This window comes from Muscardinus avellanarius, assembly GCF_963383645.1.
Source record: "Muscardinus avellanarius genome assembly, chromosome: 4".
Lineage (NCBI taxonomy): Eukaryota > Metazoa > Chordata > Mammalia > Rodentia > Gliridae > Muscardinus > Muscardinus avellanarius.
The window spans coordinates 44529997-44543522 of record NC_137789.1 but is presented as its reverse complement, the minus strand read 5'-3'; the positions used below and the strand labels follow the sequence as shown (position 1 = coordinate 44543522).

The window sequence follows — 13526 nt, the reverse complement described above, 5'->3', positions numbered from 1 at the left end:
ATAAAGATATTTAGTTTTGAGTTTACCTTTTTTATGTGATTCAGGAGATTGAACCCAGAGGCATTCTACCTCTAAGCTACACTCCTAGCACTTTTTTTTTTTTTTTTTTTTTGTGGTACTGGGGTTCCTGGAAGCCCTTCTACCTCCGGGCTACACTCTCAGACCTATTTTTTATACTTTTTTATTTGGAAACAGGGTCTCCTAAGCCAGCGCGCGCGGCTGGCTTTGAACCTGCGTGATCCTCCTGTCTCTGCCTCCCAAGCGCGGGGATTACAAGCGTGGGCCACCACGCCCGGCCGACACTCCTAGCACTTTTTAAACTTTAGTTTTGAAACGGTGTTGCTAGGTTGCTGAGGCTGAGACTGATCCTTCTGTCTTGCTGATCTTGTTAAGATGCTAAGGCCGATCCTCCTGTCTTAGCCTCCCAAGTACTGGGATTGCATCACCATGCATCACCATGCCCAGTGAGTTTCTTCTGTGTTTTAGTACCACATTTCATAGAGGAAGTGGCCAGTAAATGTTTTACTACCTTGAATTCATTGAACATTATTAATGGTTTTATTTGTTTCCACAATACTTGGACTAAAATCCTGGGGATTGATTTTTAGCTTTACCTTCTCTCCTGTTTCCAATTAGTCCAATTAGTCATTGTAATCATGCTTCAGACTCTTTGTTACTCCCCCCACCCCCTTTTATGGCACTGGGGATTGAGCCCATGCCCGTGTGCATGCTAGTCAAGTGTTCCCCCACTGAGCTACATCCGCTGCTTTTTTAATTTTGTTTTTGGAGCAGGGTCTCACTAAGGTATCCAGAATGGCCTCAAATTTGTAATTCTCCTGCCTCAGTGTTTTAAGTAGCTGGAATTATGGGCTTGTGCTATCAAGTCTTTTTGTAGTAACTTTGCAATTGAATCCTACCTTCCCCCAGCCTGCTTTTACTCTCTCCTTGGCAATTTGTCTTTTATTAGTTACACAATTTCCTTAAGACAATCCAGGTGAAATCAGGCCATTCTTTCCAAACGTTTAAGAAAGAAATCTTATGAATCAACAAGATATTTTGTCATTTTTTTTCTCTTTTCCCACTAACTCCCTATTACATTCTCTGTTGCAAGGGTACCATGTGACTTTTAACAAACACCTACAACTCCAGAGCCCTGTGCCTTCACTAATCTTTTTTTTTTTTTTTGTCCCCTTTACTAGTCTTTTTTTTTTTTTTTTTTTTTTTGCAGTTCTTAGGATTGAGTTCAGGAGCTTGCACATGCTAAGTGGATTTTTGCCTTTTGAAATTTCACTTGTTCAAATGCTTCTCTGTGCCACGTTTCTATTCTTGCTTTTTTTGCCTCCTTTTTAAATTGATATTATAGAGCTTATTAAGTACAATCTCATTTATTGTAGTACTTAACTCATTGTGCTTTGTATTAAACTTTGTGGTATAAATTCTGGCGTGGTGGCACAGGCTTGTAATTCCAGTACTTGGGAGGCTGAGACGAGGATCGCAGGTCTGAGGCCAGCCTCAGCTACTTAGTGAGGCCCTCTGCGACTTAGACCCTGTTTCAAAATAAAGGATAAAAATTAGTGCTGGGGATGTAGCTTGGAGGTAGAATGCCCCTGGGTCCCATCCCTGATGACAGCCCTCCCCCACACTTTGTGCTACGTATCTTAATTCCCACTGTCTTGAATGTACTGAGCGTGCCACAACTATTTTGAATGATTACTGGACATCTTTTAGGGATATGATAGAGTAACCATTTCTACAATAGTGTTTTAGTTGAACTTTACTAGCTTCCTTTTTCAAATATTATACAGTGCTCTTTACAGCTGTTAGCACTATACAGCTGCCCCTATACAAGTACTTTTTGAAACGATGCAGTTTTTTATCTGAATTTTGTTGATGATGAAAATATGCATACATCATCATTTGTATTTACAAACTTCACAGCTGTGCTTTTAGAGAGGATGAAGTCATCTATATATGTATAAGATTGAGTTTTTAAAAAACCAGAATCTGCCACACTCAATACTTAGAATCCATAGTTAGATATTATAGTCAAATGGTTGACAACTGGTAAACTTAAAATTTAAAAGCTTGGTAAATTTAAAATTTGTAGATGTAGTGAAGCAATTGATGTGTAGGGTATGCTTTTTGTTTTCTAGTGGTGGCACACACTTGTAATCCCAGCACCCGGGAGGCTGAGACAGGAGGATTGCAGTTTGCGGACAGCTTCAGCTACTACTTACTAATGCCCTTTGCAACTCAGTGAGACCCTGTTTAAAAATAAAGAATAAAAAAATAGGGCTGAGGGTGTTACTCAGAGGTAGAATGCTTCTGGGTTCCATCCTCAGTACAAAAAAAAAAAAAAGAAAAAAGAAAAAAGAATTAACAGACATAAATGAAATCTTTGGTTTTCAACAAACTCCAGATGGAGAAGTTGCTGTCACTTTTACCTGCTGGTCATATTCAGCAGAGTGCACATTCATGACATATATATGCAAGCATTTTTGTAGATGCTATTTGAAATTCAAAGTTGTAGGAAATAATATTATTGTTTTTAGGAACCTTCAAATCTGCTTGCACTAGCAGGTATCCATTTTATCGTTTTTTTTCTGTAATGTCTTAATTCTGTAAGCAGTATAGGTTTAAAAATCTTGATTGATGTTAAGGCATGGTCGAAGTCTGGTTAAAATTAATTTGTAGGCAAGTAAGGCTTAAAGTAAATCAGAAATATAGCCCATTTACTGTCAGAGACTCATTATTTTAAAGACAGAAAAGACTTTACAGCTTAAAAGAACAGTTAAGTAATTTGTGTGGGATCATTTATCTAGTGTCTAAGCCAAGATTGGGATCCAGGTCTTTTGGTTCATAGTTTGTTGTTTTTTTCTTCCACTATAATGTACAGTGGAAAACTGAAGCTCACTAATATCAGGTATCCTGGGTATGTGTAAGAAATAAATTAGATGAGTGCTGTTCTAAACTCACCTGTAAGAATAAGATAAGAAGTATTGATTTGCAGTAGGAAGAATTGGGGCATAATAGCCTGTGACAGTTGAGTCTCTTCTGAGTTGTAAATAAGATTCTTTGTCTATATAAAAAGAGCTTTTGTCTATTCTAGTATTATATTTTTAACAGGTGGTAGATTTTGAAGAGCATATTACTTTAAAAACAAGATGTTACCAAAGACTAGGATGGAGCTTGGACAATTTAAATGCAATTATCTGCATTTGTGAAGGGGATAACTTGAAACCCATGATTGCTTATTTTAAATTGGTTTATAAAAGGTTGGAAAAGATAATGCTTCTGCTATAGTTCTTCTATTTTAACTATAAATTAAGTCTGTTAGACACTGATTGCTGGAAAAGAAGATAAAGGCAGTAAAATACATAAAATTGACAATAGAGTTCTTAGAAGTGACTGAATGTGAAAAACAAATGAATGTGAAAGAAACAAATATAGTTTTCCTCTCAAAAGTATTAAGGATTTAGGGAACCATGTAAAAGTGAGATTAGATTCAAAGTGGCAACAAAAAGTATACAACACCTAAGAACCCACCTAAAAAGAAGTGTAAGCCGGGACTTGGTGGCGAGTGTTTGTAATCCCAGCATTCTGGAGGCTGAGATGGAAGGATCAGGATCGCGCTTTGCAGACAGCCTCAGCTACTTAGTGAGGCCCTCCGCAACTTAGTAAGATCCTATTTCAAAATAAAGAATAAAAAATAGGGCAGGGGGTGTAGCTCAGAGGTCAAATGCCCCTGGGTTCCATCCTCAGACCTGAAAAATAATAAAGAAGTGTAACCATCTTTCAGAAAGAAAGAAATGTATTTTCTTGTGAGGAGGAACCTTTAAAATTATTAGGCAGCAAAAGATTTGAAACCTTTGGGAAGAGACTGTCACACTGAATCAGAACACTATGAAAGTGAGAGCCAGGTGTGGTAGCGCACGCCTGTAATACCAGTACAAGGGAGGCTGAGGCAGACGGATCATAGGTCCAAAGCCAGCTCGTGTAATTTAACTAGGCTCTCATCAATCTAGCGAGACCCTGTTTCTAAATAAAATCAGCTCGAAGGTAGAATGCCTCTTGGTTCAATCCTCAGTACCCACAAAAAACTGTGTGGAAGTGTGTAGTCATTGTGCTGCTTGGAAGTGTTTATCTTCAATGAAAGGTAGCAATAGTTAAATTCATGTCTTTTTTTTTTTTTTTTTGGTGGTACTGGGGTTCCTGGAAGCCCTTCTACCTCCGGGCTACACTCCCAGACCTATTTTTACATTTTTAAAATTTGGAAACAGGGTCTCCTAAGCCAGCGCGCGTGGCTGGCTTCGAACCAGCGCGATCCTCCTGTCTCTGCCTCCCAAGTGCGGGGATTACAAGCGTGCGCCACCACGCCTGGCTAAATTCATGTCTTCTGACCTAGTAATTTTACTTCTTGGAATTTGTCCTAAAGAAGTCATCTCTGCCAAGGGGTGAGCATTTTCTTCCTAGCTCTTTCTGTTTTCTGGCATTCCTTCCCAAGAAAAGTAGATAGTAATCAAATTGGGCCACACTTCACAGATTTCTTCCTCTTTTGCATGTCCCTCTGTGAGTAAAATAGCAAAGAGGGCTAGAGGTGTAGCTTAGGAGTAGAGAGCTTGTCTACCATGTGTTAAAGCCCTGGTTTCCATCCCTAGCACCACTTATACACACACACACACTACAGATAGACCTTCCTCCCCCATTTGTGGAAACTAGGGAGAAATTGGGACACAGGAGGGACTGCAGATAAAGGAGGAGAAACCTTAGTGGAGTGAAGGAGGGACCTAACTGAGGGAGAGAGGGTGGGGGAAGATGTGAAGAGGGAAACACTTCAGTGGACATGATGTACATGGACAGACTTACCAGTTCCAGTCACTGTTGAGCAAGGGAAGGGAGGGAGGGAGAGGAAGTGGGGTGAGAACCTGGAGAGGGCTCACCCAGTGCTGTGGGCTTGTATGTCTCCATCACTCTGAACTTCTTAAAGATGTATGGTTACAGTGCACCAATTAAACACACACCCCAGTGGTCTTAGTCCTTGACTAGGCCCAGTAATCTCATGTTCTAGTCCTCTCACAAGTTTTGAGAATTCTTATGCTTGGGGCACCTTGGTGTGATGGAGGTAAATTGGGATTTGGGTTTAGGAGAAGATAGAAACCTTGCTATTAGACATTGAGCCAAAGGGTAATCTCCTAATTTAGTTTACTGGAGAATGTTGCTTTGGAGTATCTAGCAGTAACTGCAATGAAATTGGTACTTTTGGTTTCCCCTTTAATAACGTCTTCTTTTCTCCCTCCCCCTCTTCCCCTTCACTTCCCTCTCTCCATTTGTGTAGGAAAAGATTTGTGCATTCTTTCAGAGTTTTCTAGTTCCTCCTCCTCTCCCATCCCCTCTGCTGCTCTTCCCTCCCCTCTCCTTTCCTTCTGGGAATTGAACAGAGGGATGTTCTACCTCTGAGCTATAGCCCCAGCCCTTTTAGTTTTCATTTTAGTTACCACATGCTGGCCTTGAACCTGGGATCCACCTGTCCCAGCTTCCCAAGTACTGGGATTACAGGTGTGTAGCACAGTGCCTGGTTCTAGTTGATTGTGTGAGTGTGTGTGTGTGTGTGTGTGTGTGTGTGTGTGTGTGTGGCTGGGAATTGAACCTAGGGGCATTCTACATCCTGAGCTATACTACCTGCCTTATTTTTGTTTGGAAACAGGGCCTAAGTTGCTGAGGCTGATATAAAATCTTTGATCCTCCTGTATCAGCCTCCCAAGTAAGTACTGGGATTGTAGGTGTGTACCACTGTGCCTGGCTCTAGTTGATTGTGCACACACACGAACACACACACGTGTGTGTGTTCATGTGTGTGTATGTGTGTTTTGCTGGGGATTGAACCTGGAGGTATTCTATCTTTCTAGCTCTACACCACCAAACCTATTTTACTTTTTATTTGGAAACTGGGTTTAAGTTGCTTAGATCTCAAACCTGCCATTCTTCTATCTTGGCCTCCCAAGTACTGGGGTTACAGGTGTGTACCATCACACTTGGCTTAGTTCATTGCTTTTCCTATCAGATATATAAGGACTATATTTTAGGACCAAGGATTAGGATAATGGAAAGGGTGATATAAAGCCAAAGGGCTTAGGTTCTGAGTGCCCATTGTTTTTCAAACACAGGTAACCTCCCATTACTGAAACAAATCAAGTGGCTACCACTTTCATTATATAAATGAAGATAATAAAATGCATGATTCATTGTTGAAAGAATTTTATGATGTGTTTTTATAATCTTGCAGTATGAAATATTTTTATGGGACTCATTGTCAAACTTTCAAAGCTGTTTGTTCTAGCCAGATGCTAATTAATCATGCCCCAAATTTCTCTTTAATTGCATAATTTTTTAAACAGGGGAAAAGATTTATGGACAAAGATTCATACTTAATGCACTATAGGATTTGAAAAATGAAATATGTAAGGAGACTGGTTAGGTAAGTTGTGACTAACACTTCATGTGATGTGCTCAAGTTAGTATTCCCATATCTTCAGTAGTTTTAGTCTTTGTAGTCAAGATATGATGGTTAGTAATGTCTTTTAGAATTCTTAGCAAGCCGGGTGTGGTGGCGCATGCTTTTAATCCCCACCCTTGGGAGGCTGAGACAGGCAGATCGCACAGGTTCGAAGCCAGCCTCTGCTACTTAGTGAGGCTCTCAGCAACTTAGTGAGACCCTGTTTCCAAATAATATATAAAATAGGTTTGGGAGTATAGCCCAGAGGTAGAAGGCCCCTGGGTTCCACCCCCAGTACCACACACACACACACACACACACACACACACACACACAAAAGAATTCTTCGAGAGCCGGTGGAGTTTTAAGGAGCAACTAGTATACCATAGAGTATTTGTAATAGCACAGAGAAAACAATTTGAATTTGAACTCAGTTCCGCTGTAACAGGCTTGGTCAAATTATTTATTCCTTTTATGATTCTTGGTTCATCTGCATACTGGAGCTAATAGTGCATTTATTATAAGGTCGCTATGAGTAGGAAATATGGTAATGAATACAAATTGCTCAGTATTTTACTTGAACTCTGTGAATGGAGTTCATTCTAGGCTAACTTTTACCCTTACAGTTATTGAACCTTTGTGCTTTAGTTTCCCTTTCAAATCACATTTTGGCCGATATTAGATACATTTTTGGGGGAATAAAAGCTTTTTTAGTCACATTACAGGAGTTTGAGATAATTAAAATCTGAATATAGTAAGTGAAAAGCATAAATCTGTGGTGATATTCTAGTAGTAGCAATGATATAAAACCTATTTGTGTTGTACAGAAACTGATTAATAAATGTATGTCTAAATGTGTGCAATCAGTAGTTGATTCAGTTGGAAATAGATACTTTACTTCTTCTTTTTTTTTTTTTTTTTTTTTTTGGTGGTACTAGGGTTCCTGGAAACCCTTCTACCTCTGGGCTACACTTCCAGACCTTTTGTACTTTTTATTATTATTTGGAAACAGGGTCTCTTAAGCCAGCACGGCTGGCTTCAAACCTGTGTGATCTTCCTGTCTCTGCCTCCCAAGTGCGCCACCACGCCCGGCGGAAATAGATACTTTAGTTTTTTTAAAGTGCCAAACTCTTTGCTACTTTAGGCCCTTTGTGCTAAGTTACTCCTTTGCCTGGAATATTCTCCCCTGGTTCTCACTTCTTAGGTCTGCCTATCTGGTACCTCTTTATTAGCTGGAAGACATGCCTTGTGAAAATCCTTTCGTGACCATGTAGACTGATTCCCAGTTGATGTGTTTAAAATAAAATTTTAAGCTGGGCATGGTGGCTCACACTTGTAATCCCAGTATTTGGGAGGCTGAGACAGGAGGATTGTCATTTGCGGACAGCCTTAGCTACTTAGTGAGGCCCTTTGCAACCATAAAGAATAAAAAATTGGCTAGGGGTGAAGCTCAGAGGTAGAATGCCCCTAGGTTCCATCCCCAGTACTGGGGGGAAAAAATACAGCAGTGTCTACTTGGTTCTCGATTTTGTTTTGCTTCCCCCTCCCAACTAGATTGTAAGGCTTGAAGAGCAAGGGCCATCCATACCTGTATTTATTGTTTTTCCTATACCTAGAACAGATGTCTGAAAGGCCTTTGTTGAATGTTTAAATATAAAGTATAAAAAATCATATGTAAACATACTTTCCAGAGATAAATTGGTTGGCATACAGAAAAGCTGATTTTTTTTTTTTTACATAAAATGGAGTGTCTGGATACAAAAATCAGTCTTAAAAAGCAGAAGCTTTTCTGTATATCAACCATAAACCCACTGAAAAAGAAATCCAGAAAACACTTCCACTCAGGATATTCCACACCAAAAAAAAAAAATACTAGGATTAAACTTAACTAAGGAGGTAAAAGACCTCTACAAAGAATATTATAAAACATTGAAAAGAGAAATTGAAGAAGGCCTTAGAAGGTGGAAAGATCATCCATGTTCTTAGATAGAATAAATATCAGCAAATTGGCCATTCTTCTAAAAGTGATCTACAGTTTCAACACAATACCCATTAAATTACTAAGGCCATTCCTCGCAGACATAGAAAAATCAGTCCTTAAATTCATTTGTAACAACAAAAAGCCCAGAATAGCCAAAGTAGTTCTCAGCAACAAAAACCATGCAGGAGGAATCACAATACCTAACTTTAAACTATACTACAAAGTCATAGAAATAAAAACAGCATGATACTGGCACAAAAACAGATACATAGACCAATGGAGCAAAACAGAAGACTAAGAAACAAATCCACACACTTATAGCCAGTTGGTTTTTTTTGACAAAGGGGCCAAAACATATACTGGAAAAAAGATAGCCTGTTAAGCAAATAGTGTTGCCAGAACTGGTTAACCATATGCAGAAAAATGGGAATAAACCTTACTTTCTCACCTTGCATAAGAGTCAATTCAAGATGGATCAAAGACTTGGAAATTAGACCAGAGACCTTGAGGCTCCTTGAAGAGGGCATAGGTCCAACACTGCAACACACAGGCACAGGTAAAAAGTTTCTCAACAAAACTCCAAAGGCACAAGAAACTAAAAGGTCGATCAGTACATGGGATTGCATTAAACTGAAGAGCTTCTGTAAAGCAAAGGAAGTATCAAGAATCTCAACAGAGAATTAGCAAAATGGGAGAAAATTTTTACCAATAATCCCTCCAATAGAGGACTAATATCTAGAATATACAGAGAACTCAAACTAAGAACTAAGAAAACAAATAACCCATTCAAAAAATGGGCAAATAAGCTAAATAAACACTTCACAAAAGAAGAAATTCAAATGCCCAATAAATGCATGAAAAAATAGTCAACATCATTAGTAATCAGAGAGATGCAAATTAAAACTACCCTGATATTTCACCTAACTTCAACTAGAATGACAATCATTCAAAACACAACAAGTCCTGGTGAAGTGGGAAGGAACTCTAATACATTGTTGGTGGGTTTGCAAATTAATGCAACAACTTTGGAAAACAGTATGGAGGATCTTCAGAAGAATGGTAATGAACCTACCATATGATCCAGTAACACTACATTCTGGGTATCTACCCAAAAGAATGGCAACCACAATACCAAACTAATGCATGTGTATCTATGTTCATAGCTGCATAATTCACCATTGCCAAACTATGGAACCAGCCAAGATGTCCATCAAGAGATGAATGGATTACAAAACTATGGGATATGTACATAATGGAATTTTACTCAGCCATAAAGAAGAACAAATTTACAGGGAAATAAATGGGTGATGGAACTGGAGAGCATTATGCTAAGTGAGATTAACAATACCCATTAAATTACCAAGGTCACTCCTCACAGTCACAAAAAAATAAGAAATTGGATGCTTTCCCTAATATGCAGAAGCTAGGGAGAAAATGGGTCATAGGAGGAACTCTAGACAAAGAAGGAGAACTGACAGATGAGCAAACATGGTGACCTAACTGAGGGGGACAGAAGGAGGAAAAGGGAAATTCTCTAACATACATGATGTACATTCACAAACATATCAAAGTCAGTTACTTAAGCTGAACATGAGAAGGAGGGAGGAAATGGGGTGGGAATTGGGTAAAGGCTAATTGAGTGATGTGTGCATGTATACTTCTACTATCTTATACACCATTAAGATGTATGACTACAATGTTATCAATAAAAAAATTCATATGGTTATATTAGGTCTATCTTATTATTCTTAATACATATGGCGAAGGATATATCATAACTTGTTCAAACAATTCCTCTTGATGGACATTTGAACATTTTCCAGTTTTTTTTCCTGTCACAGTGCTGCGTTGAATATTCTTTATTCATATATGTCATTATGTACTTGAAGGAAATTTCTTTTGATAGATACCTAGATTGATGGGTACACATATTTCTGTAGTATACAAGAGTAATACTTCCCTATACCCTTGTATGTACTGTATCTTATGAAACTTTAAAAAAGTCATTAATCTGATGAATGAAAAATACCATGTTTTAATGCTATTTCTTTAATTATGAATTATATTGAACTTTTTATGTTTTTATTTCCACTTCTGTGATATACTTTTGCAAAGGATGGTAGTAGACTCTTATTTTTCCAGCAGATTCCTCCTAAGACAGAATCCTTAAAGTTTGGAGTGATACATTATCATATTAATTATTGAGAATAACTTTTCGGCCTGTCAGGGCCCATCTTGGTAGAAGGAAGACAAGACGGCCTTGTAAGGACCCAAGATTGGAGGACAGATAGAATTCAGGAATAACCAGAATTATAGTGCCTTTTGTAATGGAGGCCAAGAAGAATTACAGTATCATCAGTTTGTGATCTAAAGACTGAAATTTAGACCATGCTGTATTAGTCTTTAAATATTCCCCTTCTCAAACCTTGTTTTTCTTTAATATGATTTGGTTATAGTGTGGTAGTATTAGGTTAATAGGTTTGAAATATGACACCAAACTAGGTCTTGAGTAAAGTCAGTTTTAGATCCAGAGATTGTCTATATTTATTAGATTTTTAAAAATATTTTTTGTTAAAATGCGATTAGCATATTTAGTACCTTTACTCTGGCAGTTTCAAAGTGGATAGCAGGTGATCTCTGCCTTTTTAGGTTCTGTTATAGTCTATGGAGGAGACAGATTTCAGTTCTTTGGTAAAAGCAAGGCTAGAAGATACATGGGATATGGTGAGCATAGAAGGGTTTTTTGTTTAGGGTGGGAGTTTAGGGAATTTGTTTAGTATGAGAATTTAAGGAAAGCTTCTTAGAGGACAGATGATGACCTAAACTGAGTCTTGAAGGATGATTAAGAGTTAGCTGGAACCAGGCCTGATGACGCACATTTATAATCTCAGCTACTCAGGAGGCTGAGGCTGGAGGATTCGAAGTTCTAGGCCTTCCGGTTTCAAAATAACAAAGAAAAGGATGTAGCTCAGTAGTTGACCGCCCCTAGGATCAATCCCAAGTAAAAACAAAAACAAAAACAAGAAAACAACAAAAAAAAGATAGTTGGAGTAGTAGGTCTGCCTTTGAATAGAATGTTTGAGGTGAAGAGTTACAGTAAGGCTGGGAATGAGCCTGCTGAGAAACAGTCAGGTAATACCTGGGGGAGATTTAGGGCCTTAGCTCAATAATAGTAGCTTATGGGGAAGATTAGTTATTTTTTCTTAGTTTATATAGTAGTTGGCTCTCTGATCAAAGTCCCATTGAGAATTAATTGCATGGAACTGGGTTTTATTATTTTGTAGAGATAACTCATGTTAATTGTCCAGTTTTTCATTCCTTAATGTCTGTAAGGTGTTTATACATTTATAAATATTTTACTAGAATGATGCTGTATGGAGATGGTTAGTGTTTTTGATATTTATAAAAATTAAGATATTAATAGTCTTTTGGTATGCCTAGTAATCTTAAAGGGAAGGACTATTAGATTATATTAATCTTATAAAAAGAAAAGATTTCTTAGATTAAATTTAGGTTAGATAATTTATTAATTTATAGGAATTTATAATTTCTCTGTGCTAATTAATTTTTCTTCTTTTTTTTTTAAGGCTATCTGCAAAAGATGGTGGATCGCTTGGCAAATAGTGAAGCAAACACTAGACGTATAAGTATAGTGGAAAACTGTTTTGGAGCAGCTGGTCAACCCTTAACTATACCTGGACGGGTTCTTATTGGAGAAGGAGTATTGACTAAGTTGTGCAGAAAGAAGCCAAAAGCCAGGCAGTTTTTCTTATTTAATGATATTCTTGTATATGGCAATATTGTTATCCAGAAGAAAAAATATAACAAACAACATATTATTCCCCTGGAAAATGTCACTATTGATTCCATCAAGGATGAGGGAGAATTAAGGAACGGATGGCTTATTAAGACACCAACTAAATCCTTTGCAGTTTATGCTGCCACTGCTACTGAGAAATCAGAATGGATGAATCACATAAATAAATGTGTTACTGATTTACTTTCCAAAAGCGGGAAGACACCCAGTAATGAACATGCTGCTGTCTGGGTTCCTGACTCTGAGGCAACTGTATGTATGCGTTGTCAGAAAGCAAAATTCACACCTGTTAATCGTCGTCACCATTGCCGCAAATGTGGTTTTGTTGTTTGTGGGCCCTGCTCTGAAAAGAGATTTCTTCTTCCCAGCCAGTCCTCTAAGCCTGTGCGGATTTGTGACTTCTGCTATGACCTGCTTTCCACTGGGGATATGGCCACGTGCCAGCCTACTAGATCAGACTCTTACAGTCATTCATTGAAGTCTCCTTTAAATGATGTATCTGATGATGATGATGACGATGATAGCAGTGACTAAAGTCGCAGTTTGAAATATTTAATTGGGTGTGACTAGCTAAAGAAATCTGCTTTGGGGGAAATGTAAAATTCTGAGCACTCTCAATTTGACTCTAGCCATGAATTTGCCTGAGAAACTTTTAACCTATGTGCCTCAATATATTCAATAGAAAGTAGGTAACCCCCTACCTTCTCTGATCCCCACACTCTTCTACAGGGATAGACTGTTGTGAATATATCAGATAAAGTTTGGGTTTATTGTTCTTGTTTATTTCTAGATTATTTTCTTAGAAGGTTGGGAAATGTTTATTTAACAGATCATATACTATATTATTTTAATTTCTGTTATGAAAAAACTAAAAGCACAGAATGTTGGGGACACAGGAGTATAGTTGATGAATGAATAATCTTTAGCCTTTTAAAAAATCCTATCTAATAGTTAAAACATCAGTGACAAAAATACATGATTTGGAAATATTTTTCTTTGCTTTTTCATATACCAAGTGGTGCCTTCTGTTAGTAGCACTGTTATATAAAATACAAGCCCCTACTTTTTCATGTTTTAGTTTCTGTAAAAAAATACACTGGTGCTTTTTGAGATGATAAAATGAGTGTTTATGAATGTGAATAATTAGGAATACTCATCTGTCAACTATAACAAAATTTGGAGGTATCTTCATTCTATATGAATAAATATTTTTCCAAAATAGAGCTGTGATTATA

At 37.8% G+C, this 13526-nt stretch overlaps 1 protein-coding gene across 1 annotated transcript; it reads left to right on the top strand.

Annotated features, from left to right (window-relative positions):
• Positions 1-11957: 11957 nt before the first annotated feature.
• On the top strand, positions 11958-12825 carry PLEKHF2 (pleckstrin homology and FYVE domain containing 2; the record flags this gene model as incomplete). Its single annotated transcript, XM_080694572.1, has 1 exon — positions 11958-12825. Exon 1 carries the CDS (start codon positions 12076-12078, stop codon positions 12823-12825), a length of 750 nt encoding a protein of 249 aa, XP_080550698.1. The 5' UTR covers positions 11958-12075.
• Between the last annotated feature and the right edge of the window lie 701 nt (positions 12826-13526).